This window comes from Macaca mulatta, chromosome 17 (assembly GCF_049350105.2).
Source record: "Macaca mulatta isolate MMU2019108-1 chromosome 17, T2T-MMU8v2.0, whole genome shotgun sequence".
NCBI classification, from domain to species: Eukaryota; Metazoa; Chordata; class Mammalia; order Primates; family Cercopithecidae; genus Macaca; species Macaca mulatta.
In genome coordinates this window covers 28,373,687-28,400,046 of record NC_133422.1, presented here as the reverse complement: position 1 = coordinate 28,400,046, position 26,360 = coordinate 28,373,687, and the positions used below count along the sequence as shown (strand labels likewise).

The 26,360-nt window shown below is 38.9% G+C and overlaps 1 protein-coding gene across 4 annotated transcripts in view; it reads right to left on the bottom strand.

The window, feature by feature from the left end:
* The window catches only part of FNDC3A (fibronectin type III domain containing 3A), a 226,171-nt gene that overhangs the window by 29,785 nt on the left and 170,026 nt on the right, over window positions 1-26,360 (bottom strand). For all 4 annotated transcript variants that reach the window (XM_015121055.3, XM_028837170.2, XM_077974364.1 and 1 more), the window contains 6 exons: window positions 20,537-20,596; window positions 19,065-19,203; window positions 15,691-15,744; window positions 13,245-13,369; window positions 12,257-12,431; window positions 9,163-9,249 (listed from right to left, as the gene is read on the bottom strand). In XM_015121055.3, the coding sequence (XP_014976541.1) occupies window positions 9,163-9,249; window positions 12,257-12,431; window positions 13,245-13,369; window positions 15,691-15,744; window positions 19,065-19,203; window positions 20,537-20,596 (640 nt within the window). The remainder of the gene's footprint in view (window positions 1-9,162; window positions 9,250-12,256; window positions 12,432-13,244; window positions 13,370-15,690; window positions 15,745-19,064; window positions 19,204-20,536; window positions 20,597-26,360) is intronic.

Below are 26,360 nucleotides of genomic sequence, written 5' to 3'. Positions count from 1 at the left end.
CGCCTCCTATCCTTAGCTCTGTTAAGGGCCCAAAATACACCTAACCGTTTTGGGCTCACTCCATATGAAATCCTCTATGGAGGACCTCCCCCTTTGTCAACCTTACTTAACTCCTTCTCCCCCTCCGATCCTAAAACTGACCTACAGGCTCGGCTAAAAGGACTCCAAGCAGTACAGGCCCAAATCTGGGCCCCCTTGGCAGAACTGTACCAACCAGGACATCCACAGACCAGTCACCCCTTCCAGGTGGGAGACTCTGTCTACGTTAGACGGCACCGTACTCAAAGACTAAAGCCTCGGTAGAAAGGACCCTACATTGTTCTCCTGACCACGCCCACAGCCATAAAGGTTGACGGAATCTCCACTTAGATCCACGCATCCCACGCCAAGGCTGCTCCAGAGACGTCCGGACCAACACCACTTGAGACATGGAAACTCCGACGCTCCGCGGACCCGCTCAAGATAAGACTCTCTCGTATCTAACTCCTTGCTTATTGTTTGCCCTTCTTCCCTGCGCCGTCTCTAGTGTAGTTTTTGACGCTAACCCCCACCGGCCGTTTAGCCTGACCTGACAGATAATTAATTTTAATAATCAAGAGGTCTTAAATAAGACCTCCGAGAATGCTCCTATAAAGACTTGGTTTCCAGACCTCTATTTCAACCTAAAAAAAAAAAATATATATATATATATATATATATATATAGCAGAAAAGATAAAAGACACAGGCCCCCGGTTTACTGGTCCCACAGGAGTCCTATTAAGAACTCCTCAGGATAGACAAGAATGGAAAGGACAGGCTAGAAAGGTGTCCATCAGCCGGAACGGGTTTTATGCCTGTCCCGGATTCAGGACAGGACAAATTAAAAAAACTTGTAGAGATCTGACTCACTTATATTGCAAAAGCTGGTCCTGTGTGACTACTAATAATAAAAAGTAGAAACAGGCCACAAAACCTTAGTATATAACCATGTCCTGTGTCCAGCCCTGTACCACAACCCGATATTCGGAAAATTGCAACCTGGTTCGCATCAAGTTTGAAGATGCGGCAAAATCTGATAACAGATAAATAACAACAAGGTTAATATAAGGTCTCTATTTATACCAGCACAACCCGCCTAAAATTCCCCTCCAAATCAGACTATTAGTCAATCCAGACACTGCCCCTGTTGCAGTAAGGCCAAACCAGGTTTTATTAGAAGCTAGGAAGCCCCCGGTTTCCATATCGGAGAAGCCCCAACTAAAAGCTCCTCAAAGCACTTCCCCGCCCTTAATCTCCCTCACCCTCGCCGACATGTTAGGAATTAGGGTAGCGGCTAGAGTTGAGACCAGGACAGCAGCCCTAGTGCATGGTAACCATCATCTGCAACAACTTAAAGTAGCCATAGATAAAGACCTTAGAGCCATAGAACAATCTATCACAAAACTTGAAGAGTCCTTAACTTCTGTCTGAAGTTGTATTACAAAACCTACGAGGACTAGAAATTGTCTTTCTGAAAGAGGGCGGGCTCTGTGCAGCCCTAAAAAAGCAATGTTGTTTTTATGCAGATCATTCAAGAATAGTTAAAGATTCTATGGCAAAACTAAGAAAAAAATTAGACCAAAAAAAAAAAAAAAAAAAAAGAGAAAAAATCTCAACAAAGTTAGTTTAAAAATTAGTACAACCAATCCCCTTGGCTTAGCACCCTAATCTCCACCATCTTAGGACCCCTCATCCTGCTCACGCTCATCCTGACTTTCAGGCCATGCATACTCAACCGCTTACTCACCCTTATTAAAAATAGAATAAACATAGTACATGCTATGGTTCTGACCCAACAATACCAGACCCTCAGGACTGAAGAAGAGGCTCAAGATTGAGCCTCTGACACAAAAAGAGGAGGGAATGAAACTAGGCCGCATAAAACTTAGAAACTAGGCCTCATAAAAAAGAACTTAAAAAAATTAACACCAGGTGGCTCTGGATAGGGTCCCACCCTGCCTCAATAGGGTCCCACCCTGATAGGGTCCCACCCTGCCAATTCCGGGAAACAACCTCATGGGGTCCCACCCTGCCAATTCCGGGGGTCCCACCCTGCCTTGAAGTTCCCGGAATCAACAACTCCAGGAAAAAACCTCATAAGGTCCTGCTCTAACCAATTAGAACAAGACACCTTGCTCAGGCCATAGACAGACCCAATTACCACGCGCCTAAAGCTTTGTTTGAATTTCGCGCCCTAAGCTGTGTTTGAACTTGTGTTTGCCTATATAAACAGCCTGTAACAAGCAGTCAGGGTCCCAGGGCCAACTTAGAGCTTGGGACCCTAGCGCGCTAGTAATAAATAACTCTCTGCTGTGAATCTCGTGTCGGTGATCCTTCGCGGCGACCCCTGCCCAGGAAGGAATCGACAACACCACAGTGAAGCCAGCAGACTTCACCTATCAGGCCTTGCTGTGATAAGCCAATCCCAATTACAGGCCATTGGGACTACACAAGGGGAGGTCGTGGGAAGCACAAACTTTATCTACACCCACCTGTAAGTTCCTTCATTTAGCCGCTACTACAAACGTCACAAGGTGATATATGGCAAAGTTAACCAACAAACGACCCCAGGGTCTCTCTCCCCAATATAAATGCCTCATTTTGTAAGCTCAGGCTTCCTCCTCTGTCGGCAGTGGAGCAGCCGGAGGTTCAATACACTTACTCACCTGACTTTGGGTCTATTCTTTCTCTTGGCTGACCTTACAAAAAGGAGACATCCTTGATTCTTCTCTAAACCGCATCAAATCTCTCACTATATCCCATTAACTTTACCTCCACTTCACTATTCTTTACAATTACAACCACGTTAATGAAAGCCTCCTTTCTCCTATCTTTCCTGAGTGACTGTAATTATACCACTACCTAGTTTCCCAGTGTACATTCCTGCCCTTGACCCCCACCTACTTTCTACACCGCAGCCAGAGGGACTTTATCACTGCTCAGCTCAGAACCCTTTAATGGTTTTCCATCTTACTCAAAATAAAATCTAAATTCCACACCATGCCTACAAGGCCCTGTGTGATTTCATCCTTAACTACCTCTTGAAACTCCACTGCAGGGTCTTTGTGCTAGCAGAATGTTTTTCTGATTTTGACATGCTACTTCCTTGTTACTCAGATCTGTTTAAATGCCATTTCCAAGAAGACTTCCTTAACTACCCAGTCATTCTCTCTTACCCCATTCTATTTTAATTAACCTGCATTGCACTTAACACAATCTATTTGTTTGCTTATTTATTGTCCATTCCCCTCATCAGAATATCTGTTGTATTATTAGTGTTTAGAACAGTGCTTAGCAGAGAGTAGATGCTCAACTACTGGTTGAATGAATGCCTCATAGATGGGGACTATGATGCTATATAACACCATACACAAGGATATGAATAAATCTACGACCCCAAATCATTCATAGAGCCCCTCAGAACTCAGTAAAGTTTAGTCCAATTGTTCAATTTTGCTCAGGCTTCCTCAGTCCTCTCACAGTCACATGGATTTTCAGGATGTTTTCTCACTCTACTTCTTTACAAATGAGACTACAAATGGGTTTGAAACACTTCTCAATATTGTGCACAGAATCTACTTAAACCTTTTAACCAGAAGAACAGTCTTCCTAAAAACTATGAAGATTCATTTAATTACGTTTTTAAGGCTCTATATTTCAACATTGTCTCCTTTTACTGTAAAGCACCTTCTAGTCATAAGGGTAATTAAAGGTATGAAGTCAACAAGATAATCTCCCTCCACCCAAATTTTACACATAATCAAAATGTTCATTTAGTGCCTATCACATAAGGAGCACTGTGCTAGGAACCCTGTGTGATCAGATCTTATCTTCGAGGAGTTTAGAATCTTCATGCAGAAGATAAGCAATATGTGTATCAAAAGAATTGGGCAGGAGAAGAAAGATTACTAAGGCCTAAAATGGTTCAGGAAGGCTTTGAAAAGGGAAATGGAACTGTTATGGAGTCTTCCTGGGCAATAGCAATCAAAGGGGAAGCTTGGGTAAGAGAAAAAAACAGAAAGCCCTGCACGTAAGAGCACAAGTGAATAGTAAACAGTGAGCTCTGCTCAGGGAGACATCAGTAGTTAATCTGGTGAGGCAGCTGGTTCAAGTATGGACTGGAAGGTAGTAAATTTTAAAAACTGAATGGAAATATAAAGAACCTTATATCAAACTAAGGAAATTGTTTCTTAGAGGGAAAGCTGTTTTTCAGAAAGATTAATCTAGGTATAGAGGAGAACCTGGATTGGAAGGTGAGAAAAGAGCCTGAAAGCAGTTATATACAGAACATGTTTGGAGACTTAGTATTTTTCAAGACAGAAACGGCAGATGATATAAGGCAAAAAGATGGTATATCCAAGCAAGAGAGGGATACACCAAGAAGACCTAAGGACTTAGCTAGGGCACACTTAGGGCAGAAAAGATAGATCATAAAATGACACCAGACAAGATGAGAGGAAGAAAACATGACTACATACTATGTACTGTAACAGATGCTGACGTAAGTGAATTTCAAGGATGGAACATAAAAGTAGTTAATGGAGTCAGATACAAGCTGTTTTGGTTTCTCTTTACCTATAAAAAGACCTCAAACAACAAGGAATAAGCTGAAAGTGAAAGTATCTAAAGGTTCTTAGCTCAAGATGCCCAGACCTTGACCTTTAGAAGCCTTGCTACATCCAAAGTGGGGATTGGAAATAAAAAAAGAAAAAAAAAAATCCCAGAAGGCTTGCTACTTGAAAAACTTTCACAGGAAATTCAGGAAACAAGGCATCAGTTTTCTAGTGGCCTAGGGTTACAGGACTGGCCACTTGGCTATGAAGCCTTTGATCGTTTAAAAAAAAAATTTTAGACACCAGGTCCTAGCCCAGCCTTCAGTGAACCATTCAATGAAATTAGAATTGCTTATAACTCTTAATTTTAAATAACTTTAAAGAATTTTGATTGCTTTGTTGTGCTTTAAAATTTTATTTTTGGCTGGGCGTGGTGGCTCATGCCTGTAATCCTAGTGCTTTGGGAGGCAGAGGTGGGAGGATTGATTGAGTCCAGGAGTTCAACACCATTCCGGGCAACATACAAGACTATCTACACACACACACACACACACACACACGCATGCACACTCTCTCTCTCTCCCTAGCCAGGTGTGGTGGCTCATGCCTGTGGTCTCAGCTTACTCAGGAGGCTAAGGTGGGAGGATCCCTTGAGCTCAGGAGTTTGAGGCTGCAGTGAACTATGATTGTGCCAATGCACTCCAGCCTGGGTGATGGTGTGAGCCCCGTTTCAAAATAAATAAATAAATAAAATTTTATTTTCATTCTTCTTTATCATTTACATTTTTTCACTGTTCTAATCTTGTTTTAGTATTTTGATTATCCCAGAATTGTCCTCAGTGTAGAACACTGAGCTCTAGTATTTGGTAAACTTGGTCATATTAGTAGTTCATTTTACGTTAATCATATTCTTATTGTTTCTTCAGAATAATAACATGCTACTTAGTCATTACTTCCTGGATTGTATTTTAAATATTTTTAAAATATTTTAATTTTTTATAGTTTTTCTCAGTTTTCTAAGATCTCTCTTCAGTGTTCTAAGATCTCTCTAAAATATTAAGATTTTATTTTGATACAACTGTTTGAAAGACTCCGCAATATCTAGCTAGAAAAAGGAAGACAGAGACACAACAATAGGATTTAACGATTCAAAATACCCTTAAGCTGGGATCCCTGCACATGGCAGATTTAAAATAAGTGTCTGAGCTCCTAGAACTTCATACAAGCATCATTTTCTACTTCCTGTTTTTTTTTTCCTCCTCTAGATCAGTTGTTTCCAAATTTTGGAAGGATCAGAATTACCTGGAAGTATACCACAACAGATTGCTAGGCCTCTGCCCCCCAAATTTCTGATTTAGTAGATGGAGGTGGAGAGGGGAGGGGCCAGAGAATTTACATTTCTAACAAGTTCTCAGACGATACTGATAAAATGGCCTGCCGACCACTTTGAGAACTACTGCTCTACATCTTAATAAGCCAGAATATAGCCCTCTTCCTTTTATCCAGTGCTGTGTAAAGAGGTGGCTTTCAGAAATATTGTTTTCCCATCTCCAACCTCATTATCTGGGAGAATTTTGTGCAACAGCCTACTGTCTCCTTGGAGATTCTGACTGTATACTTCTCCCTCCCCTGAAATTTGACAGTTGACTACCACAGTGAAACACAGTTTAATTAATTAGTTAATATTATTAAGAGATGATGTCTTGCTCTGCTGCCTAGGCTGGAGTGCAGTGACACGATCATAGCTCACTACAGCCTTGAAATCCTGGGCTCAAATGATCCTCCTTTCTCAGCCTCCGAAAGTGTTGGGATTATTACAAATGTGAGCTACCATGCCTGGCAACTTTTACATAGAAAAAAAAAATTTTTTTTTTTTTTTTGAGACAGAGTCTTGCTATATATCACCCAGTCTGGAGTGCAGTGGCATAATCTTGGCTGACTGCAAACTTTGCCTCCCAGGTTCAAGCAGTTCTTGTGCCTTAGACTCCCAAGTAGTTGGGATTACAGGCGTGAGCCACCATGCCTGGCCTAAATAGAAATTTGATTGGCTTATAGTAGAACGATAAGGAATCTGACACATATGTGTATTTGTATGCATTTCAGTCCCTATAATACCATGGTGTTACAAGGTAGTAGAATTTTAGGATTTTCATAAACTTAACAAATTACAAAGACAACTTCCTCTTTAGGAGACCTGTTGGAATGCTTCATTAATGAAGCAAAAATACAACCCAATATCATCACAAAACTGGAATGGATGTGCCTATTTCTCAGGTATTTTATAAATCTTGTAAATATGAAAACCATATTTAGAAATTAAATTGACCTAGCATTATTATACGTTTTTAAAATGAAGCTAATAGCAAAAAATAAAGCATAACAATTATTATGTATTAAATAATCAAATTTCCCATTGCTAAAGACTTAAGGTTCTTAAGAAGTAATAAAATTTATCTTTGCTTTTTAATAGTGAAAACAATTTACAGTGGCTTTTATCATTTATTTGAAATGGTTTGATTAAATAAGCACTGGCAGGAAAATTTAAATGTTGAATTTATCAACTAATGAGCATCCTGTTATATTCTTGGGAAAACTTCTGTGCAAATACAGTCTGGCTTATATTAACTGGTATATTAACTAATTCAAGCACGGTTGGCCAAGAAATAGCAATGTATATACTGACCAAGACAAAGAGCAAAATTATATTCTAGAATAATACTATACTAGGAAAATAAGAATTTCAGGAGTCTTCACACTAGAACAATCTTCAAAGCTTGCCTCAAGTGAGCAAGAATGACATGTAGTCTCCCCACCCTCCTCCTGGAATAATTTAGTACAAAGGCCAATAGATGGGCTGAGTTAAGGCAAGCCTTTGTGCTGGGGACAGGGATGTCTTGGGTGGAGGCAGCAGCATGTACCCAGTAGGAACTCAAGCACCTTGATCCTGAATAGGACTTTAGGGAAGAGAAGGGGGGGGACAGGGAGGGGTTTGATCCAGTAAGTAAATACACTGAACTGGATCAAAGTTTCTCACTGATGATGAAGGAAGTTAGAAATAAAGACAGGGGAAAACTAAAATTAACCTGTGGCACTGGATTAGAATTGAGGGTTATCTGGTGTGAACTCATGATTTTTAAAAATACAGAGATTAGAAACACAGACATGTATCTGTGTTGTAACTGTATATTTATGTATATACACGTGTATAAATATTTGTATATGAACTAAACATATACACACATATAGTTCCTAGCTCTGTCCATTGGGAGGGTGCCCAGGAGCAGTAAAACCTCTATGGCAATTAAGTATACTTAGTATCTAGATCTTGATTCCTAAATATCACTGTCCACTAAAAGGATCCTGGTGCTTTGAGAAATGGCCAATTCCAGAGTTTAAGAAGGTAAACTTTAAGATGGGACTACAATATCTTGTGCCAGAAAGGAAGGGCTCAAAGAATGAGAGACATGTCAAAAGGATTCTGAAGCCAGCTTGTAGGGGATCCCAAATCTGGGACAATTTGAGCCTCACAATAATCAAAGCAACAAAATATAACCCATTGAACAGACTTCCATGAGTACCTACTGATATAAATAGGAAGAAGAGAACGTCTTTCTTTCCTTACAGTATAATGCCAACTAATTAATGTAGAAAAAAATGATAAAATTTTAAAAATCACCACTTGGCACCATCAATCATGGTTATAATTGATTTAGGCAAGAATCACCAATGGGTGTTAAAACGATGGATGAAAGTTTGATAAGGAAGAAGATGCTCACAGGGTACACAGTATTTACAAAACACTTATTAATTACAAACAAAAAACAATAACTTTATGGTTACTATAAATATGAGAAGAATATGGTAGATACAGGCTTTATCAAGTGACTACCAGTAATAAGACAAATTGAAATTATACGCCACTTGATATGATACATTGAGAAAAATGTAGCATTATTTTCTGTGATATCCCTGCCAACAAAGCATACACTTAGTAACGTTCTAACATTCATATTTTAAAAGATGTTTGGTCACATTACACAAATAAGAGTCATATAAATTGGTTTTTGTTTTAAATATATAAAGTTTGAGAAGCCACTATATAATAAACCACTATATAATAAAGTAAAACAAAAAAGCTCACTAGAAAAGGTCAACATTATATAAGATCTAAAACCAAAGGAGTGAAGTATACACTTGGATTTAAAACGGTAAGAATAGAGACCGGGTGCAGTGGCTCGTGTCTGTAATCTCAGAACTCTGGGAGGCCGAGGCAGGAAAATCGCTTGAACCCAGGAGTTTGAGACCAGCCTGGGCAACATGGTGAAACCTCGTCTCTACAAAATAATGAGCCAAGTGTGGTGGCATGCACCTGTGGTCTCAGCTCCTTGGGAAGCTGAGGTGGGAGGATGACTTGAGCCCAGGAGGTTGTGGCTGCAGCGAGCCATGATTGTGCCACTGCAGCAGCCTGGGTGACAGAGTAAGAGCCTGTCTCAAAAAACAAACAAACAACAAACAGAAAACAAAGAACCCCAACGTGCCAGTAAGAATAGGAACAAGGAACAAATCTTTTAAGGGTTTTCAAAGCTTACCTTAAATTTATACTTAGTACTACGTCTGAGATTTTTCACTGTGTAAGCAAGATCTTCTCCATCATATTTAGGCTTAAAACCATATCCCTGGAAAAGGAAAACAAAGTCTTCATTCGATGTCTAACAATAGAAATATGGGCAATAATGAATATGTAAAAAGACCCAGGTTTCTCTTCATCTTCTACTATGTGCAATATGACTAAAGCTCTGTTGAGTGGAATCCTCACCTTGATGCTTCTGTCTTCAGAGGGTAGACCCGGAAATGCTTATTGAACATTTGGTGGAAGATGAAGCAGACCACTTAGTCTCAGTAAATATAGTAGCCAAGAGAAGACGATCTTTGTGTTGAGGGAAGAGAGGTTAGCGTTGGAGCCAATGGTAACTTCACCATCAGTAAGCTATCCCAAGAACAGAGATTTCCCAGAGACATCGTGCAAGAGCTGAACAGAACTGTTAAGTAGTTAACATATTTAACTTGCCCTTAACATATAGTTGTTTAAGTAAATAATTGAAGGGTTAGCTGTGCTGGCAGGTGAGGATGTCACTTAGATTTGGGATTGCTATGTCCAGCACCAGTGACAATGCTTTACAAACTTTCCAAACGTTATCATTTCTTGAATTTAAAAAAATTGAGATATAATTCATATGCTGTAAAATTCACCATTTCAAAGTATAAAATCTAATGGCTTATAGTGTATTCACAAAGTTGTGCAACCCTCACCTAATTTCTAATTTCAGAAAAAGCCTGTCCTTTTTTGGGTAGCAGTCACTTCCCTCCTCCTCCTATCTACTAACATACTTCCTGTTTCTATGGAATTGTCTATATCCATGTAAATGGAATCATATAATATGTAGTCTTTTGTAACTGGGCTCTTTTATTTAGCATAATGTTTTCAAGGTTGATTCATGTTGTGGCATATACCGGTACTCTTTTTATGGCTGAAAAATATTCCATTGTATGGATACACCACATTTTGTTTATTCATCTATCTGTTGATGGATATTTGGGTTGTTTCCACTTTTTGACTATTACGAATAATGCTGCTATGAACATTTGTGTACTAGTTTTTTGTATGAACACGTGTTTTCAATTCTTTTGGGTATATACTTAGGGGTGGACCAGTGCTATTTTTTACCTATATTCCTTCAAAGTAGCTCTGAAAATCTATGAACTGTATATAGATTTAACAGTAGAATACACCCTAACTTCTGGTCAGCTAGGCTCTAGGTAAAAGGATGTGAGTGATACGTAACTAGATTCAGGCTGCACCACAGTTTCACAGGAAACTTTAAAAATCTTCTGTGATACTTTGGGAAGCAGTGTATAAATACATTTAGAGAAAGGCAGACACATATTTCTTCATCTTTTAGAGCTGCTTAGTCAAGAAGGCTGTGATCTTCCCCTCCCCATAATTTCCCTAAAACAGATATAGTTAAAGTGTAGCCTATGTGGTTCCAAAGCACAGACAGACATATATATACACACACAAACAAAACAAAACCTCTTTCACATCAAAAGAAAATACAGAGTTTTCAGGCTGGGCACAGTGGCTCAAGTCTGTAATCCCAGCACTTTAGGAGGATGAGGTGGGAGGACCACTTGAGCCTAGGAGTGCGAGACCAGCCTAGGCAACATAGCGAAACTCTGTCTCTACAAAAAATAAAAATTTTTTATTTTAAAATTAAAATACAGGCACATGGTGGCATGTGCCTGTAGTCCCATCTACTTGAAAGGCTGAGGTGAAAGGATTGCTTGAACCCAGGAGTTCAAGGTCGAAGTGAACCGAGATTGTGCCACTGCACTCCAGCCCGGGCTACAGAGCAAGACCTTGTCGCAAAAGAAAAAAAAGACTGAGTTCTTCATCATGCCTAACCTCTTCCAAACAGTAACAAGCCAAGGCTTCAAAGGAATGGGAAATGAGCTAATTACTGTGGCAATATTTATTGTATTAGGATTAATGCCACACTAAAATGGTTTTTTTTTCTGATTTTAAAAAAAATTATACTTTAAGTTCTGGGATACATGTGCAGAACATGCAGGTTTGTTACATAGGTATACATGTGTCATGGTGGTGTGTTGCACCCATCAACCCATCATTTACATTAGATATTTCTCCTAATGCTATCCCTCCCCTACCCCCCTACCCCCCAACAGGCCCCGCTGTGTGATGTTCCCCTCCCTGTGTCCATGCGTTCTCATTGTTCAATTCCCACTTATGAGTGAGAACATGCAGTGTTTGGTTTTCTGTTCCTGTGTTAGTTTGTTGAGAATGATGGTTTCCAGCATAGCCTACCAACCAAAAAAAGCCCAGGACCAGATGGATTCACAGCTAATTCTACCAGAGGTACAAAGAGGTGCCGGTACCATTCCTTCTGAAACTATTCCAAACAATATAAAAAGACGGACTCCTCTCTAACTCATTTTATGAGGCCAGCATCATCCTGATACCAAAACCTGGCAGTCACAACAAAAAATGAAAATTTCAGGCTGATATGCCTGATGAACATCAATGCAAAAATCCTCAATAAAATACTGGCAAATCGAATCCAGCAGCACATCAAAAAGCTTATCCACCATGATCCAGTTGGCTTCATCCCTAGGAATGCAAGGCTGGTTCAGCATACACAAATCAATAAACATAATCCATCACATAAACAGAACCAATGACAAAAACCACATGATTATCTCAATAGACGCAGAAAAGGTCTTTGATAAAATTCAATACCCCTTCATGCCAGAAACTCTCAATAAACTAGGTATTGATGGAATGTAGCTCAAAATAATAAGAGCTATTTATGACAAACCCACAGCTAATATACTGAATGGGGAAAAGCTTGAAGCATTCTCTTTGAAAACCAGCACAAGACAAGAATGCCCTCTTCTCCTATTCAACATAGTATTGGAAGTTCTGGTCAGGTCAATTAGGCAAGAGAAAGAAATAAAGTGTATTCATATAGGAAGAGAGGAAGTCAAATTGTCTCTGTTTGCAGATGACATGATTGTATATTTAGAAAACCCCATCACCTCGGCCCAAAATCTCCTTAAGCTGAGAATGTTTTAAATACACTATTTAAAATCCATATTTGCACTTACTGAAGTTTCTTCCTCCATCTCTAAAATGTAAGAAATTCCTTCATCTGATGGTGTTCCTGAAGGCTTACTCCACTGTAAGGATAACCAAGTAATTCCAGCCTTTGTTAACACAGGACTTGCTGGCATAGAAGGAGCACAGCCTGAAGTGTAATATAAGACTTCTTCACTAAAACCACTGTTGAAACAAATGGTTTTAAAAGGTGTGAAAAAGTTATTTTTACAGTGAAAGAACAAGTTTGTAACAGATGTAATTTTTTTTGAAAATGACAATTTTTGATAATGAATTATAATACAAATAATATATCCTGGGTTTGATCTCTTTATGATAACCAGGTCAGATACCAAACAGTGAATTAGTGTTCTACTAAAAATGCAGTTTTGTTCAGATTTGTAAGCCTTTATATCATAATTTGTCCAGTCAATGAAAAAATATATATATTACCTTATGGAAACAATAACACTCACGTACTGGTGTAAATGCTGTAACTTTTAAACACACTTTCATACAATGCCATTTATATAAAATAGAAAATGTAAGTTCTCAGTTGTGTAATTAAATGCACCTGCCCCTAAGGTGAGCAGCGCTATCTCTAGATCAAAAATAATTTTAATGACTCTTGAAAGATACTTGGCCTTTCTATTTAAATTGGGTATTTTAGATGTTCTTACAATTCGCCTGACTTTAAACAAAATATTGAAATTACATATGCTGAGGAGCAAAAGAAAAATTTCTTTGTCACATATAAAAATCTAATTTATATCGGAAAATCTTGGAAAGTTGTAAGTTTAATCTTTCCTGTGGTTCCTATGTAACTAAGATAACTCTCTCAGAGCTTTTGCTAGACTGGTGAACACATCTTAACCATATCAACAAAGAGATAAACTAAACAGAATTTTTAATGAATAATTTGGACAGTAAATAATTATACAATTGAAGTTGACTTGATAATCTAAAAATATTTACATTCTTTTATAAAATACACCTTACCTTGTACCATAGTCATTTCTGGCCGACAGTCTGAATTTACAGCCCATTGCTGGTGACAGTTTAGTAATTTTAAATTGTTTCTGTGAACCCATGTAACACTGACAAAATTCTCCATTTCCTTTTCCCTACAAGAAATGGCTGATTATTATATATCATGTACATTACTGCAAAAAGATAAATCCACATCAATTCCTTCTTGACAGTTACATATTAGCAAGTGTATACTAAAAGCCATGGATCTCAAGAGAAGGCTGAGATACAGCACATCTTTTACATGATATAGATCATCAAACACAGAATTAAAACACCAGAAAGCAGGTATCTTTGTATAGCTTCTTGAATTAAGCACTCTCTTTTAGCCCATGTCAAATCTCTGGTTTTAATAAAGAAAACTCTGCAGGTATGGCCCCTACAATCTCCATGGAAGACTATCAGTGGTAGAAATGGGGTGATGATCTTTGACAGGGTCAACTGGCAGTTTTTTTCAACCTATGGAAAGCTCTAAGTGAACAGTTTTAAGAAAAGGTCCTTACCCATGCCCAAACTTCCAACTAGATAGCTCATAAACTTCTTTAAAATAAAACTTTTGGAGCTTCTACTGCTTAGACTAACACTGAAAAAGTTCTAGCAGAGAGCACAGCCCAATTACAGGCAATAAGAGGGAGAGAGAAAAGTCAGGACAACTAAAGAGTTTTAGAAATTTAGAGTGCTAAATAAAACGGGTAAGTTTCACATTCACCACCCATTTTTCTTTATTGTGTTGCTAGAGATGAAAGGGTAGTTAGGGTGACTTCTGCTTCAAAGAAAACCTGTAGACTGTCCTTGACTGCTTTACTGAATGCTTGTTTAGTGGATTCAACTGAGTTTCTAAGTAGAAAATCGTATCATCTCTAAATAATGACAGTTTTGCCCCCAAGCCAGACCCATGACTGTACTTTTTGCTTTGGTTTCAAGTCATACTGCCTTAAGAATAACTTCTGAAAGAATGTTAAATAAAGGTAGGGATAATTGGCAATCTTGACTTATTTCAGCGTTGCATAAAAATGCCTTTATTTGTTTAGTGATGGTACAAAAATAACTATCAAATAAGAAATTACCTTTCTATTCCTAATCTGCTTTGAGTTTTAACTCAGATGAATGGTAATCAAATACTCTTCCTTAATTTATCAAGATAATATAGTTTTCTTCTAAATTAATGTGATATGTTAATAGGTTTTCTAATTCTAAATTATCTTAGAATTTCTGGAATAAAATCTACTTGGTTGTGCTTTATTGTTCTTTTAATATACTGCCAGATTCCCAACTTATCAATGGAATTTCTTCCACTCCCTCTGGCCCCTCTTCTTAGCTTGGTACAAGCCACAGGGCAAGAGAGAACATAGTAACTGATAATAAAAACAATGTACTAAACCAGGCTTGTCCAACCTGCGGCCCAAGGGCCACATGCGGCCCAGGACAGCTTTAAATGTGGCCCAACACAAATTTGTTAACTTCCTGAAAATATTATGAGATATTTTTGTGATTTTTCAAAAGCTCATTAGCTATTATTGTTAGTGTTAACGTAGGTTGGTGCAAAAGTAACTGCTGTTTTTGCCATTACTTTTAACGGCAAAAACAGCAACTACCTTTGAACAAATCTAGTATTTTGTGTGGCCCAAGAAAGCCAAAAGATTGGACGCCCCTGTACTAAACAATGAAGTCCAGTATGCTTGCTGTGGTTGGCTGAGTAATGGCCACCATGAATATCCAGGTCCCAATCCCCTGAACCTGTGAATATGACCTTATATGGTAGGAGGAACCGTACAATGTGACTAAGAATCTCGAGATGGGAGCTCATCCTGGATTATCTGAATAGACCCTACATGGAATCTTAAGTGTTCCTAAAAAAGGAAGACAAAGAGGTTCGAAGACAGAGGAGAAAGAAGGTGATGTGATGATGGAAACAAGGGGAGAAAAGGCAATATGATGTGGCCATGAACCAAGTAATGACAGCCTGCAGAAGCTTGTCAAGGCAAGGAAACAGATTCTCCTCTAAAGTTGCTGGAGAGAGCCTGGCCATGCTGACACCTTGATTTTGTCCCAGAGAAACTCATTTTGGATTTCTGAACATTCAGAACAGTAAGAGAAAAATGTACTGTTTTAATATCAGGTTTGGGGTAATTTGTTATAGCAGCTGTAGGAAAAGGAATACACTTTAAGGCTGATATGAAAAAAAGTTCCTTTATCAAGGTAGTTACCTAAATAATAATTTTGATGGTGATTTAGTTGAAAATAGGGAAGTCAGGAATGTTTTCTAAAAACACCATCAATCCACTCATGCACCACACAAAATCATTCATACTTTTTTTGACAGAAGAATGTACTTGATTAAAATAAATGAAAAAGTTATTTCTGCCTGAAGATACGCACATAATGTTAACCATTTAAAAAGATTCAATTTACTTACTTCATCCCATTCTAATACAAAGTTTTGGATTTTAGAACCATTGTCACTAGGTGCCTAAAACCAACATCAAAAAACAAAATGAAAACAAATTAGTACATTCATAAATGATACTGTGATGATCTAATATAAGGATCTAGCTTATGTGGCAGATGTTCTCTGTGACTTGGTTCTGGGAAAATGTTCATGAAAATACAAAAATATATATATTGTATACCCTATAATCCTTTCAAATTTAAGGAAAGAAATATAGGGAAAGAAAGCAAGAAGCTACTCAAGTCTTCCTGAACACTGAAAAATCTCTTTTAGCAAGAACTATTAATAACTTGAAAAAGTCTTTAAAAAAAAAAATTTTGCTTTCCTTCCAGAGAGTTTTATCAGCTTTAAGTTTGTAGGACTGATCCTGTCATTTGTATTAAAACTCACCTTACAAAATAAATGGAATATTGTATAAAATACCAAAGAGTGAAGAACCAGGGTGCTGAAAGAAGCTCTGGGAGGGCAGTGTCTCGGTTCTCGTTTCTAGACTGACTGTGCTGGTTACCTGAGACTATTGACTTAGCAATCTGTTAATATTTTAGGTGTAAAAGAATGCAGTTCCCTTGGCATTTTATTTCAGTATTTAATCATTCTAAAAATCATGAATTTCAACCTTACTTCCATCTGAATTTTCTTTCTACAATTTCAGCCCATTTCCTCTTTGCAGAACAAATGATCACCCCTATTCTTATTATAACTCCATATATTTGCAGACAATTGACTTTAAGACTCTGGTCAAAATTCTACCATTTTAATTTCTGAAATGATGTTTTACGAACTCTTTCCAGTTTTTACATAATATTGCTAACTATGTAAATGGCAATCAAGGATCATTAAGTTTTTAATACAGACGAACACAGAGGTCTAAATTATTTGTTAAACACTAATACAGATCTTACAATATTAATTTTTTTTTAAAATTATAATTTAAAACTGGTTAGCATGGCCAGAATTTGCTTGTTAAGTTAGGGTAATATCTCACTGACTGGCAAACTGCAGTGGCAGTTAAAAATGAATATAATGTGAACGGGGCAGAGAAAGAATCTTTGGGAAACTCCAACTCTTCTGATGTAGAGGAAGAGAATCCAAAGAGAGAGATCAAAAGTCTCAGCAGGAAGTGAGGGATATAAAAAGACATTTTCCAACTGTTAATGACTCCAGACTGCTCTAGTCTAGTTGCTGAGGTCTCTCACATTTACTTGATTAATTTTTCTCTTTTCCAAAAGTGAGGCTATTAAAATGTCCACCTTAACCTGAGACTGAAGCTCTAGCTTTTCTCCAAGTTAGAGCGGATACTATTAAGTGTAAAGTGTTTTTTTTTTTTTTTTACCTTATCTCATTTAGTCCTCAGATCAACTCTATGAAGTACTATTACCTGAACTTTACAAAAGAGGAAATGAGGGCTTCAAAGAACCAAATAAATTGTCCCGGATCACAAAATCGTTAAAAGTAGAGCAGAACTGAATTTGTTCTACCTGCCCACAAAATCAGTGTTCCTACCCAGTATTCTAGGGGCTGAGAAGCACATAGTCTGCCTGGGGGAACTGGCAATAAACAGAAAAAGATCATCTTTAGTGAGCTTTTTGTTATCACCATGCTCTGGCAATTCTAAACAAAGTCAGTTAATAAGATACCTCTCTCAACTGCTGCCTCCCATGTTAACCCCCATAGGAATGCTTTTAGATTAGGTGAGGTAGCAGTCAAAAGACCAACTATTCAAGTCACTAAACTACTCTTAGTGACTTTTCTTCGTTTTTAATATTAAATAACAATAGTTATTATGCTCATTATGTTCTAGACATTACACCTTGGGCTATTTAGATGCTACCTGTTTAATCCTCCCGACTCTGAGGTATATAATACTATCCTCCAACAACAGTGACAATATCTTTTTCCAACCATGTTGATTATTGTGTGTGTACATAGGGCCATTTCTGGAAGGGTTCAAGCCTGGGAAACCTGTGTGGGTAATCTGAGGTACCACTGCCTACATCTTATATAGGGATGTTAGGATACTGTTAAAGGCAGACATTTTAAAATTGTATTTTAATTATCATTGAAATAAAGAACAGTTACCTACAGAAATCTTTAACCTATATAAAGAACAATGGGTTGCTACCTCAACTGCTCTACCAAAGGAAAGGGTCTGAGCATATTCACAAATAAAATACTACTGTAAGTGACATGAAATAAAATTAGTCATACTTTTTTATCACACATGAATATATGTATATATACACAGCTGCTTGACTTACATGTGTTAATAGTACTTTTTGACTACAAAAGTATCTAATATCCTCAGAAGAACTAGAAACTAACAAGCTACAGAACAAGTAGTAAGCCCCACATTTTTAAAAGCTTTCAAAAGTAAGGCTAGCCCTGAGCTTGCTCTCGACGCAAGGACAGATAATTAAATCAAGAGGAATAGTTACATCTCACTGCAAACCAATACTAACAGGATTGGTACCCCATTCTAAGGGATGTTTTGAAATTTTGTGGGGGCTATTTCTGACCTGATCACAATAATGCAGGAAGGGAGAGTCTGGTGGTTATGGGGTGAAGATCAAGAGCCCTAATAGCCCCACAGAATGGGGGATAATCAGTACGATGAGGAATTGTTCTATTCCTCTAGGACTTTCAAATATCTATCAGAATTGAAGAACCAAATCCCATTTTATAAAGTATTTTTTGTATGGTTTTAACAGACACCAAGTTTCTCAAAATGCAATAACTGCACAATTTGGGAAAAACTGCATTTAATTTGTTCAGAAATTTACCGAGTCCACACTATTTCAGAAAATCACATAATCAGTGACAATGCTGTCTGTGGTATTTGAATGACTAATTCTATGTATGGCATCTGTCTACTTCATTGTATCTTCTTGTGTAGCTGGGACCAAACATTTATAAATTAAAATATATACTTTTCTATTGAGAATAACTTTATTCCTCCTTTTAGGCAGCATATTGATCTATGAGTACAGCTATTATAAATCTAATTTTACAATACAACTCGGGATATAAAGGCATCATGACAAAGTATTACAAAAAGGAGTAATGGGTTAAGAATCACTGTTGTGAATCTCAATGCCATCACATGTGCAATGTAATAAGCACTGTTAATTACAAATCAATCGTTTTTGCTATATTTACATATAGTAAGAAAAACCAGTAACAGTGCTATTTTAAGATACATTAAATAGGCATTTATGTCTTTTTATGTAAAGACCAGGAACAAATTAGAGCTCTTTGTCTCCAGAAACAACTGAAACTTAATACTACCTGGGGAAACAAAGAAACACACGTCCAGTTGGAAACACCCTAAAGAATATTCTTACCTTCCATTGCAAAGTGAGTGAATTTTTGGTCCGATTGGCTATCCTTGGTGGATTAGGTATATCAGGTTCACAGCTCAGGGTGGTAAAGATTTCAGCTTCTGAAGGAGTTCCCTTTATAGAATTATATTCTGCCTGGACTCTATGGTGATAAAATAAATAGTTTTACCTTTCAGAATCACTGTATCCTATTTTCAATAGTGTCACCTTTAAGTATTTGCAGATTCGGAAGGTGTCCACTAAAAGTTCTTTCAAGAAAATATGACTATCAGAAGTAAAAGGTGACCCTTCCAAAAAAAAGGACAAGTTTTTTTTTTTTCTTTTTTGCTGCAACCCAAAGAAATAATTTTAAATTGTGATATAACTGTGAGTGTGCATATATGTGTATTTACACACACACGCAAAAAAAATTCCTGAAACAATGTTCTCAACTATGGGGAATACACTGATGCTTTCTGTCCTATTTGATTCTATTTCTTTAAAAAAAAATGCTGAATATAATGTACAAAATTAAATTCATGACTAAATGTGACTACAATCTACAGTTTGAAAAATATTAGGTTGGACAATACTTTGAATATATCCATAGGAAGTACACTTGAACACTTAGTACTTTAGCAGAAATAATTCCAACCACATACACTCTTTTTAAAAATGGGGGTAATTAACTAAATGTGTTATATTAGGCTTCAATTGGGTAAGCCCTAGAGTCTATGAAATTTTAGTAAATTACACTAGAAGAACTGCATAGAGTAAAACATTATCTAAGTTCTTCCTATTAAATGTTATGAAATTCTAGAGTCTTGTATCCCAAACCCTAAAATAGGATGTAGTAAAAATATGTGTGTAAACGAAGAATTTATAATTATTTTATAAAAATTCCAAAAGCTGGGACAAATTTCCAGTGCCAAACTAGATGCTACAGACATATTCTACAAATTCATTCCAAACCCAAAATTCTAGCCCTTCACTGTAACATGAGTTAAATGTTTTTGTTTGTTGAAAAATTTTGATAATTTTACCAACAGAAAAATTGAAGTCTGGAAAATTTTTTTTTTTTTTTTTTTTTTTGAGACAAGGTCTCACTCTGTAGCCCAGGCTGGAATACAATGGCACAATCACGGCTCACTGCAGTCTTAACCTCCTGGGCTCAAGCAATCCTCCTACCTCAGCCTTCTGAGTAGCTGATGCCACAGGCCTGCATCACCATGCTTGGCTACTTTTTGGATTTTTTTGTCGAGATGGGGTCTCACTATGTCGCTCAGACTGGTCTCAAACTCCTGGGCTCAAGAAATCCTCCCTTCTTGCCCACCCAAAGTTGCTGGGATTATGGGTGCACTGCGACCAGCCCACAAAGTCTGCTTTTAATCCGAAATTAATGTTTAAATCATATAATAGATTTTTTAAAAAAATAATTATTAAAAAAAAAATCTTTATGCTGTATCATATAGAGGCAATCTGTAGGAATTCCTTACTTTGCATGGTAATCCGTGGCTGGCTTGAGATCATTTAAAGTGATATTTGTCTCTTCTCCTCTGGGGAAAAAAGGGTAGTATTTCAATGTCTGGTAAACAAAGCATTTTCAAACGATGTACATTATATACACTATAGTTTAGAGTATTTTATGAAACTACTTCTTTCTTTACCAACTGTAACTGGATTCAGATTCCACTAATACGGAATTTGGCAGCTAGGATATGTACCAACCTTACATGTGTACCTGCATACTACTGTAAAACAGAAGGTAGTGCTAAGCAAATCCGCTGAGTGAGCCAGACTTTTTTTTGGAGTGGAGTTAAGGAAGATATTTAGTTTACTGAAGAAACAAAACCATTATTAATTATTTAAAAATCCATTTTGCATAGTTAAAATAAATAAAAGATGTACTGTTGAAAGAAAAATTGCCAATTTTTTACAAGGAGTCTGCCACTATTTTATTTTATTAGAAAATAATGTGGAACTTCATTTAAAATGTTACACTTTGAACAGATCACCTAAGAGAGAACACTGGAATTAAGCAGGAGTGACTGGAAACATGTAAAACAAGGAAGGAGAGGGAAGTAAGCCTGCTAGGTTGCAATCAGCTGCGAGCCTAGAAAGGTTCTCCAGTGTGGGGAAAGGGTAAGTAAGTGACCCCCAGTGGTCCACATTCCCATCGTGGACTCCTGTATTCTAGTCATGGGAAAGACCCTAGACCCTTGTGGGCTGCAACTAACACAGGGAGATGCCTGGAGTCATGCAAGGCATTGCTCAAGAGAGGGAGCTTACGCTGGGTCCTATACACCTCCCAAACCCTAAGCAGCTAGAACAAGGTATCATTGAGAGCACAACCCCCAACAGACTGCATCCTGCCCACGGGCCCTACAGTCCCCACATCTCCACATGTCTGGAGTCCCACTGACAGTCCCTACCCACAGGCCACCACTGTGACTGGTTGCTGCTTTCAGGACTAAAGCTTGAGCCATTGGCAAAGAACCTGCTGCCCCCAGCAGCAAAGCTGCTGCACATCTTTGTGCACTCCAACGAAAAACTTCCTGTCTGCAGCAACTGCAGCTGTGGGCTGCTGCAGCTGGGGCCAAAGCACAAGTGAAGTGGGTATTCCCTAGCTGCCTGCATACAGCTGTTGCCACTAAAACCCCTCCCTAGTAGCAGGTCTGCAGCGTAGCCACTGCCGCCTTCACCTGAGGATTCTTCCTTGGGCCTGGGGGTCATCCCTACCCTGCCAACACAGTTAGCACCTACAAACAACACTGGAAGGCCTGAAGACAGGTCTTGGTTCTGTGCCCCCAGTGTTTGAGCACACTGTCTGGGAGGCCTGGGGACTACCCAGCCCAGTCCATCACCCGTGCCACACCTGAGCACTCCTCCTGGTGGCCTGAGATTGAGCCCACCCAACCTGCCTTTAATCACTGCAGCAGGTATCCATCTGCATGTACCACCTGTGGACCTGGGGACTGGCTTGCCCAGCCTGTCACAGTCACCACCGACATCAGCATGGACTACTTGGAACCCAGAGGTTAGTCCTAATGCCATTACCCAAGCCATATCAGCTTCCCAGAGGCCCAAGAACCCACCTGCCCACCTGCCTGGCCCACTGCTGCCACTACTAGCACCTGAGCAAGCAGCTGCCTAGAGGCCCAAGAATCAGAATGCCTGGATTTGCTAACACTGGTACTCATGTACAACACCTGGGGGCCCAAGGACAGGTAGGCTTGGGCCTGCTGCTGCCACCACTGAGGCCCGAGGACAGGCTCACCTCACATCCCCATCCCCAGCAAAACTTCACTACAGCCTCCACTAACAACTGTATCCTAAGCCACTGTGGAAATCACAGACACCATAACACTGTTTACAGCAGAAGATATATGAAGACTATACTTTCACATGCACCCTGAATCAAAGCCAAAGTGCTCTACCCAACCAACACTATAGATGCATCTTCAGGAAAAAGTCTTCCCCTATGAAAGCAAGCTCAAAAAATTGAAAGAAGTGACTGCTATACCAGATGCATGGATATTGACATAAGGACAGAAGAAATATGAAAAAGCAAGGCAATAGGACACCTCCAAAGAAACATAATAATCCTCCAGCAACAGATTCTAATCAAAAACAAAAATTTAAGAAATCCCAGATAATGAATTTGAAATAATGATATTAAAGATGCTCACCTGAAATATGAGAAAAACCAGAAAAGCAGTACAAATAATTCAGAAAAACAATTTAGAATATAAGAAATTTACCAAAGAAACACAATCATAAGAAAGAACCAAACAGAAATTCTAGAACTGAAGAATTCATTAAATGAAATACAAAACACATTCGAAAGCATCAACAAAGGACTAGATACAGCTAATGAAAGAATTTCAGAACGTGAAGACAGGTCTTTTGAAATAACCCATTGAAACAAAGATAAACTTCAGGAGGCCGAGGCGGGTGGATCACCTCAGGAGTTCAAGACCAGCCTCCCTAACAAGGCAAAACCCCGTTTCTACTAAAAAACAGAAAAAATTAGCCAGGCGTGGTGGTGAGCATCTGTAATCTCAGCTACTTGGGAGGCTGAGGCAGGAGAATTGCTTCAACCTGGGAAGCGGAGGTTGCAGTGAGTTGAGTTCATGCCACAGCACTCCAAACTGGGCAACATGAGCAAAACTCCATCTCAAGAAAAAAAAAAAAAGAAGAAGAAAAATGAATGAACAAAGCCTATGTGACATATGGGACACTATAAAGCAATCAAATATTTGAATTTTTGGTATCCTAAATGGTGAAGAGAAAATAAAAGGGTTAGAAAACCTATTTAACAAAATAATAGCTGAAAACTTTCCAAGTCTAGCAAGAGATTTAGACATCCAGACACAGAAAGCTTGGAGAGTCAGATATGAAACAGATATAAATACAAAACAGTCTTCTGCATGAAATTATAGTCAAACTGTTAAAAGCAAAAAAGCCAAGAAAATTCTAAAGATAGCAACAGAAAAGCATCTAGTCACCTATAAGGGAACTCTTATCAGATTAATAGGATTTCTCTGCAGAAATCTTACAAACCAGCAGGGAATGGGGATGATATATTCAAAGTGCTGAAAGAAAAACAGCTGTCAGCCAAGGATATATACCCAACAAACTTATGTTTCATAGAGGAAGGAGAAAAAAGGTATTTTCCAGACAAGCAAAAGCTGAGGGAATGCATCACGACTAGTGCAGTTCTGTAAGAAATGCCTAAGGGAGTCTTACACCTGGAACAAAGGGACAATATCTGCTGTCATGAAGACACAAGAAAGTATAAAAATTACTGAACTTACTGATAGAGCAAACACACAAATGAGGAAGAAAAATAACTCAAATGTACCATTACAGAAATAAAAAAAAAAAGAATGAAACAACATAACAATCAGATATCAATTAATAAAATGACAGAAATACACCCTCACATATCAATAGTAACTTTAAGGTAAATGGATTAAACTTTCTCCTTAAGGAGGCTGATCCAAGATGGCCGAATAGGAACAGCTCCAGTCTACAGCTCCCAGTGTGAGCAATGCAGAAGACGGGTGATTTCTGCATTTCCAACTGAGGTACCGGGTTCTCATCTCACTAGGACATGTTGGAAAGTGGGTGCAGCCCAGAGTGTGAGCCAAAGCAGGGTGGGGCATAGCCTCACCCGGGAAGCACAAGGGGTCGGCGAATTCCCTTTCCTAGCCAAGGGAAGCCGTGAAAAACGGTACCTGGAAAGTCAGGACACTTCCACCCTAATACTGTGCTTTTCCAGTGGTTTTAGCAAATGGCACACCAGGAGATTATATCCAAGGGCCTGGCTCGGAGGGTCCCACGCCCACAGAGCCTTGCTCACTGCTACCACAGTAGTCCGAGATGGAACTGCAAGGTGGCAGTGAGACTGGGGGAGGAGCGTCCGCTATTGCTGAGGCTTGAGTAGGTAAACAAAGCAGCTAGGAAGCTCGAACTGCGTGGAGACCACCGCAGCTCAAGGAGGCCTGCCTGCCTGCCTCTGTAGACTACATCTCTGGGGGCAGGGCATAGCTGAACAAAAGGCAGCACAAACTTCGCAGACTTAAATGTCCCTGGTCTGACAGCTCTGAAGAGAGCAGTGGTTCTCCCAGCGTGGAGTTTGAGATCTGAGAATGTACAGACTGCCTCCTCAAGTGGGTCCCTGACGCCCAAGTAGCCTAACTGGCCCCTCCCAGTAGGGGCCGATTGACACCTCATACAGCCAGGTGCCCCTCTGAGACGAAGCTTCCAGAGGAAGGATCGGGCAGCAATATTTGCTGTTCTGCAGCCTCCGCTGGTGATACCAAGGCAAACAGGGTCTGGAGTGGACCTCCAGCAAACTCCAACAGACCTGCAGCTGAGGGACCTGTTAGAAAGAAAACTAATAAACAGGAAGGAACAGCATCAACATCAACAAAAAGGACATCCACGCCAAAATCCCATCTGTAGGTCACCATCGTCAAAGACCAAAGGTAAATAAAATTACAAAGATGGGGAGAAACCAGAGCAGAAAAGATGAAAATTCTAAAAACCAGAGCACCCCTTCTCCTCCAAAGGATCGCAGCTCCTCGCCCACAAGAGAACAAAGCAGGATGGAGAATGACTTTGATGAGTTGACAGATGTAGGCTTCAGAAAGTTGGTAATAACAAACTTCTCCAAGCTAAAGGAAGATGTTTGAACCCATCACAAGGAAGCTAAAAACCTTGAAAAAAGATTAGACGAATGGCTAACTAGAATAAAGTGTAGAGAAGACCTTAAATGATCTGATGGAGCTGAAAACCATGGCACGAGAACTACATGCTGCATACACAAGCTTCAGTAGCTGATTCGATCAAATGGAAAAAACGGTATCAGTGACTGAACAAGAAATCAATGAAACGAAGCGAGAAAAGAAGTTTAGAGAAAAAAGAGTAAAAAGAAACGAACAAAGCCTCCAAGAAATATGGGACTATATGATAAGACCAAATCTACGTCTGATTGGTGTACCTGAAAGTGACGGGGAGAATGGAACCAAGCTGGAAAACACTCTTCAGGATATTATCCAGGAGAACTTCCCCAACCTAGCAAGGCAAGCCAACATTCAAATTTAGGAAATACAGAGCACCACAAAGACACTCCTTGGGAAGAGAAAACCCAAGACACATAATTGTCAGATTCACCAAAGTTGAAATGAAGGAAAAAATGCTAAAGGCAGCCAGAGAGAAAGGTCGGGTTACCCACAAAGGGAAGCCCATTAGACTAACAGCAGATCTCTTGGCAGAACCATATAAGCCAGAAGAGAGTGGGGGCCAATACTCAACATTCTTAAAGAATTTTCAACCCAGAATTTCATATCCAGCCAAACTAAGCTCCATAAGTGAAGGAGAAATAAAATCCTTTACAGACAAGCAAATGCTGAGAGATTTCATCACCACCAGGGCTGCCTTATAAGAGCTCCTGAAGGAAGCACTAAACATGGAAAAGAACAATCAGTACCAGCCACTGAAAAACATGCCAATTTGTAAACACCATCGATGCTAGGAAGAAACTGCATCAACTAATGGGCAAAATAACCAGCTAACATCATAATGACAGGATCAAATTCACACATAACAATATTAATCTTAAATGTAAATGGGCTAAATGCCCCAATTAAAAAACACAGACTGGCAAATTGGATAAACAGTCAAGACCCATCAATGTGCTGTATTCAGGAGACCCATCTCACATGCAGAGAGACACATAGGCTTAAAATAAAGGGATGGAGGAAGATTCACCAAGCAAATGGAAAGCAAAAAAAACTGCAGGGGTTGCAGTCC